At 45.5% G+C, this 6,542-nt stretch overlaps 1 protein-coding gene across 1 annotated transcript in view; it reads right to left on the reverse strand.

Annotated features, from left to right (window-relative positions):
• LOC109526692 (homeobox protein Meis1) overlaps positions 1 to 6,542 on the reverse strand; it is a 104,939-nt gene that overhangs the window by 2,238 nt on the left and 96,159 nt on the right. The window contains exons 10-12 of the mRNA XM_019888136.1: positions 5,330 to 5,388; positions 3,146 to 3,235; positions 1,697 to 1,801 (exon numbers count right to left, since the gene is read on the reverse strand). Coding sequence (XP_019743695.1) covers positions 1,743 to 1,801; positions 3,146 to 3,235; positions 5,330 to 5,388 — 208 coding nt within the window. The 3' untranslated portion in view covers positions 1,697 to 1,742. The remainder of the gene's footprint in view (positions 1 to 1,696; positions 1,802 to 3,145; positions 3,236 to 5,329; positions 5,389 to 6,542) is intronic.

The following is a 6,542-nucleotide window of genomic DNA, read 5'->3' on the forward strand; positions in this document are numbered from 1 at the left end:
GTGACTTGCAAGTCACCTCGGCGGCATTCAAAGCGTGAGTGTGTGTGTGTGTGTGTGGGGGGGGGGGTCTGTCTTCTGCTTGGCTTGGCCGACTTTATGCATGCTGACAGGTGTATTGTTTCACAAGGGGGGGGCAACTGGAACGTCACAAAGCAACACTAATTGGCTCGAATGCGCCAATGAAGACCACGATGAACAAGAAGCTCATGAAAAATGCTTCGGATACAAAATGAATCTTCTTTTTGGACCCCCCCTCCCCAATCATCATACGCTATTAATTTAATTGCTCACAAAAGACTTTCATCGTTTAATTGACCTAGAAAAGATGCCACCAATACAAGCTGATGAAGCTGTAAGCGCCCCCCCCTTTCTTTCCTTCCCTCCCTTTGGTCCGTTCCATCTTTCCCTCCTCCTCCTCCTCCTCCACGTTGACTCTCTCCCCCTCCCTCCCCATCTCCCTCCATGTTTCTTGCTCGTCTTGGCTGGGCCAGGATTCCTCTGGTGGCCCAATTACGGGATTGAGCAGGCAAATTGAGGCTGTTTAAAACGACGTCTGCTGGGAAGGCGAGCAGCTGCTATCGGGGACGAGGAGAGAGAGCGGCTCCTTGGGCACGCCCAGCACACACATACACACACACACACACACACACACACACACACACACACACACACACACACACACACACAATATAGATAGCGCTTCCGTAACTACATTTCCCTCACGATGAGATGCTTTGTTTTTTTGTTTTAATAGCGCCGCACTCCGCGTAGGGGGTTAATGGCGTCCATTTCGGTAAACTGAATAAGTCAAATCCATTGGTCACACCTCTGCTGACGGCATATTTAATTTGGATCGAGTCAATTAGGGCCCTGCTAAGCTCCATAGCCTGCTGGCTACCTCCTCCTCCTCCATTTTTTTTTTTTTTTTTTGCACTAGTTTGCGTTCCCTCTTCCTGTGCCAGCAGTAATCCTATTACCGCACACACACGCGCGCACACACACACACACATATGGGCGTATACATCGGTGCGCACACACGCAAATATTTTATACGTGTTTTCATTTGGCAGACGCTCACGTGCGCACTTTCTAAACACCAGACACTTGCCGTACGCTGTACGGTATGTTCCGGAATGACGTGGGAGTCCATTTGGCCTTGGGATGAGCGAGGGAGGGAAGGATGGAGATGGAAAGGGAGCAAGAGAAAATAAGAGAGTGATGAGAAAAAAAAAATGGTGAGAAACTGACCTACTGAGAAGAACTCGAAAGCGAGGGGAGGTGAGGAAGAGGGGCCTTAAAGGGGAAGTCAAGTCAAACATTTTGTTTACAATAATATGTTCTATGCGCTCCCCACTAGTCTAAACACGGCATTCTGATTAATATTGCCTTCATGGACTAGGAATTAAGGAGCAAAATCCACCAGTTTTTAATGATTCTGAGGGGACGGCCATGTTGCCACTCGTTGACGAAAAACGACATCACAATTACTCAGGGCTCGGCTAACAACCAATCACGGCTCACCTGATTTCTGTGTTTGGTCGAGTGACGTTCGTAAAAATGAGCCCTGAAGCACTTTGACTTCATTTGCAGTCGACAGCAAGCGTCCAAAATGGCCGCGCAGATATGTATTTGAATAAAATCTACGCCCACACTGCAAAGAATGAAAACGTATGCGAGTATAAGACTGCAGACTTACGTTCGCCTCGCTGTTGCGATTGGTCGGCCCCGGCGTGTGGGCGGGGCTACATGTAGTGCCACTGACCTTCCATGCCCATGTTCATACCCATGCCGCCCATTGGTCCTGAGGAACACCACATTTAAATCAGTCAATAGTAGAAAAAACCCAAGCAAAATAAAAAAAAATTGTCGCTATGCTACGCCTTCATCTTTATACGATGATGCTTGTCGAACGTACGCTAATATTACGCGACTATGCTGCGCTAACGACAGAATGATGATGTTTCGTTGCAACGTCTCGCCATGACGTCGTACACTATTTCACGCTACACTCATCCTGAATACTGTTGCACTATGACGTCATGCTACAACACCAGGCTATGATTTTATGCTAGGAGGTTACGCGACAAAAATAGGCATCAATGTTACATTACATCATGAAAAATGTCATGCTGCGGTGTCGCGGTACGACGATATGCTACGGCGTCATACTACATCACGATACGGCGTAGCGCTACGATGCCACGCATTAGGACGTTGTATGACAAAATCATGCGACGATGGTGTGCTACCACATCATGCTACAACGCTGCCGTGTTCACCTACGACGTCGCATACGACATACGGCCATGATGATTTCGTGTTCCTGTTGTCATCCCGAAGAACGTTGCTTTACTTGTCCACACTACGAGTTCGCGCTACAACGCCATGCTACATGACGCCATGCTACAACGCCATGCTACATGACGTCATGCTACGATGCCATGCTATGACTTGAAGCTACTGTGCTAAGCTACAACCTTGTGCTACGACGTCTTGCTAGGACCTCATGCGTTACGAAATGACAAAAGGACGTACCGCACTTCATCACGCTACAGCTCGCTACCTCGTCAAGCTAATTACACCCTTGACGGAGCTTGCGCAGCGCAACGCCACAATGCCACACGATGGTGTCGCGTGATTAACGCCCATGCCGTGACATCACAATATGACGCCATGCTATGATGCCATGCTATTTTTGTAGCTGACGCAGCTAGCCGCGTCAAGAAGCTATCATCCGCATTTTGCATGCGATGGCGATGGCAGGTGAACGGCGAAAGAAAGATGACCAAAAAAACAAAACAAAGCCTCACCAGGTGGTCTGATTCCCATGTGCTGCTGTTACGAAATGACAAAAGGAAGTACCGCACTTCATCACCCTACAGCTCGCTAGCTCGTCAAGCTAATTACACCGTTGACGGAGCTTGCACAGCGCAATGCCACAATCTCACACGATGGTGTCGTGCGATTAGGGCACCGGATGGCGTGTTGACTGCCCATGCCGTGACATCACAATATGACGCCATACTATGATGTCATGCGATGAAGTCATGCCATTTTTGTAGTTGTCATCCGCATTTTGCATCCAATGCGCGATGGCAGGTGAACGGCGAAAGAAAGACGACCAAAAAAACAAAAAAAGCCTCACCAGGTGGTCTGATTCCCATGTGCTGCTGGCTGTCCATGACGAAGCCCCCCATCGGCTGGCCATCTGGATTATAGGGAGCTCCTTGACTTACTGTGTGTACATATGGAGGAGATATCGAAGGGGAGAGAGAAGAGGGGGCGGGGTAAAGAGTGGTCAATTAGCGCTTGTAATTAAGGCTCAGTGGCCGAAGCAGGATCATCTGTCGACCGCTGCACGCACGAGCGGGAGCAGGAGCGCCCGTTGTCTTGTAACGGACTTTTTACACCGCTGAGCTCCTGGTGGGCTTTAACGCTTTAATGAGGTTTGAACGGCACGCACGCACGCACGCACGCACACACACACACACACACACACACACACACACACACACACACACACACACACACACACACACACAAGGTTGACACACTCCATTAAAAAAAATATGTATCTATAGATAACCGCAATAGTTCATTAAAAGACTTTGTGGACCGCGTGTGCATTCGCAGTCGGTGTCAATTAGTTCCAGTCTGCAGGACGCACGCAGACATGAGCAATCGCTCGAGGAGAATCCATACATTGATTCCCATCAAAGGAAATCATGGAATCTAGTTTTGGTTGACTCTTGAGGTTTATTTTCCCGCATGATGAGTCTCTTTGTAGACCAGCAAGCCTCCAAACAAGTTCCAACAGGTGTTTTTTTTGTGTTTTAGGATTGCTTCCCGTGCCCTGGTTTTGCCAGGTTTCCCAACCAGGTCCCGGCAGGTGTTGTTTTTGTTGCCTTGCTGTTTTTTTTTTCTCTCTTTTTGCTTTATTTGCACGCTTTTCCTCCATTGTGTTGTCGCTGGTTCTGTAACCAGGTTCGAACAACATGGCGTGGTTTTTCTGTGACGACCTTTTGCTGTCTTTTCTCCATCATTTCCAGGTTCCAACATGTGGTTTTGTTGAAGTCTTCCCTTATTCGTTTTTGGGCTTTTTCTTTTTAGTTTATTCTCAATTCCTCCAACCCAGTTTTTGTTGTCTTTTGTAATTTTTTTTATTTTTTTGCACTCTCTTTTTGGTCTCCGTTTTTGAAGTTCTGGAAGCAGGTTTCTTGAGGTGTAGTTGTATTTTAAACGTCTTGCGCTTTTGTTCCTTCACCGGTTTCTTGGTGTCTATCGATGTTGTTGGCTTCTTTTGTTCTTGTTTTGGTTTTTTTTTTTGTTTTTTGCTGTGTTGTATCCTGACATTGTATATGAAGTTCTAAAAGTATTTTTGTTGCTACTTTTTTGCACTGCATTTTTTTAAGGTTCTCTCATCAGGTTTCTTGTATGTGTTTTTTTTCATTTTTTCCCATTTTTCGTATATTTCAAGGCTCTACAACAGGTTCCGATCGCTGTTGCTCTTGACTTTTGTGATGTTGTTTTGCCTTCTTTTCTCTTCCTTGTCTTTTACTTCGGCTCCCCAACCAGATTTTAACAGATGTGGTTGTCGTCTTCTGTAATTGATTTTGTAGTTTTGCGCTTAAATTACTCCCCGGTTCCAACAGGTGTTGCAGATATTTAAATCTTTTTTCCCCCCACTGTTTTATCTCCAGGTTCCAACAGGTTGTTGGTATTTTATTTATTTTTTTTTGATAATACTCTTTCTGCTTCCAAATGAGCTCATGAAATGCAACAGGATGATTTAATTTATTGACTTTTTTTTTTTTAGTTTATGGCGCGCATTGATTTCCAAAGACTATTTTTTTTTTTGCCTGGACGTTGATGCACTGTCAATGTAAACAGCCGGTGAGAGAACACAATGTGTGCATGTCGTAAATCGGGGGGTGGAGGGGGGGGGGGGGGTGGGGTCTGCACGGACTCGAGGGCGCTCGGCGAATCAAGTGCAACCCGAGAACGCTTGGCCCATTGTGACGCCCTCATAGAAATCCACTTAGCTCCCACTGAGGCCGTTAGTGGGTCAACTGGAGCAGAAGCAAGATCTCGCCCCCTCTGGATGCCTTTGAACTTTACTGCGGCCCCTAATACCACCCTGACCTTTCACCCCTATTACAGGTAATAAAGTTTACAGCAGCCCAAACTAAGCTGTGTAAAAGGGGGGGGGGGGGGGAATAACCTCTCCCTGAAACGGCCACAAATGGGGACAAGATGGCAGGGGGAGTTGCAGAAAGGAGCTCTGGAGCCAAAAAGCCAAACAACTTGTTAGATACATGAAAAGACTTGCCTGCGCGGTTCGACTGGTCGATCATGGGTTGCACTATTCTCCTCCTGGCGTTGATGAACCTGGAGGAGGATGAGGACGAGGAGGAGAGAGAAAACAAGATTAAAAGAGCTGCTCGGGCGCCCTTGGAAAGCTTGTAGCTTAAGATGAAAACACACAGTGCGATGTAAGCAAAAGATAAAGTCAAAATTGGGACCATGGAAAAACTTTTTACAATACACAGCTTGTAACAATGGTAATCCATTAAAAAAAAAAGGCTGTCCAGCAATGAGTCAGGTGGCGCTGAAACTCCTAACCGCTGGGGAGCGTGTGCACAACAAAGACACATTTAGCAAAAAGGGGAATCGAACCAATGGACTGATAGTGAAGTGGGGTTAATCCGGAGTCAAGGAAGGCCACTCGCTAAAAGACATCTGATGTCCTCCCAGCCAGTCAGGAAAGAACGTCATTCATAATAATGATCAAATTAGTAGCAACAATCATGGAAGAAAATGATTTTAAAATATATTTGATGTTGATTTTTTTTTTAATGAAAATTTTATTTGATTTTTGAATTGCACAAAGAATTTCTGTCAATTTTAAATCATTATTTACAAACAGGAACAGATATAAAATAAAACAACAAATAAATCATATTAAACAATGTCATTTGAAAAGGATTTTAATATGACAATACAATAGTATATACTAGCGTATATGTCGCACAATGCTATAAATGTCAAAAAGTGATTTTTTTAAAAAATGAATACAAACACATTTTAGGGAACTTCTATACATGCGGACAAAAAGACAACAAATCTGGAAAATTCATGTTTATTTCCAAAATACATCTGATGACAAAGAAACTGTGACTGCCGTCGAATCATCCATTAAAAATAGATCCTTTAACCTAGAGCAAAAGCATTCATGTTTGAATCTGCTGTTTATTCATTCTCACTGCCTCTCTCTCTCATACACACACACACACACACACACACACACACACACACACACACACACACACATTGACCTGCCGTGACCTAACCCCTGGTGAATCGACCCTTTGACCAGTGCAATGACCCCCGAGGAGCGCGAGGCCTCTCGGGGATTTGGGGACTTGATTTATGTGTTCCTGCTGTTGCCCCCACTGGACTCTTGCATTTGACGTCTTGTAAGGGGAGCATTAGCCAAAAGTAAAAGAAACAAAAGTCTCCCCCACCCCTCCCAAACACCCCCT

Source organism: Hippocampus comes, unplaced genomic scaffold (genome assembly GCF_001891065.2).
Source record: "Hippocampus comes isolate QL1 unplaced genomic scaffold, H_comes_QL1_v1.1 scaffold136, whole genome shotgun sequence".
NCBI classification, from domain to species: domain Eukaryota; kingdom Metazoa; phylum Chordata; class Actinopteri; order Syngnathiformes; family Syngnathidae; genus Hippocampus; species Hippocampus comes.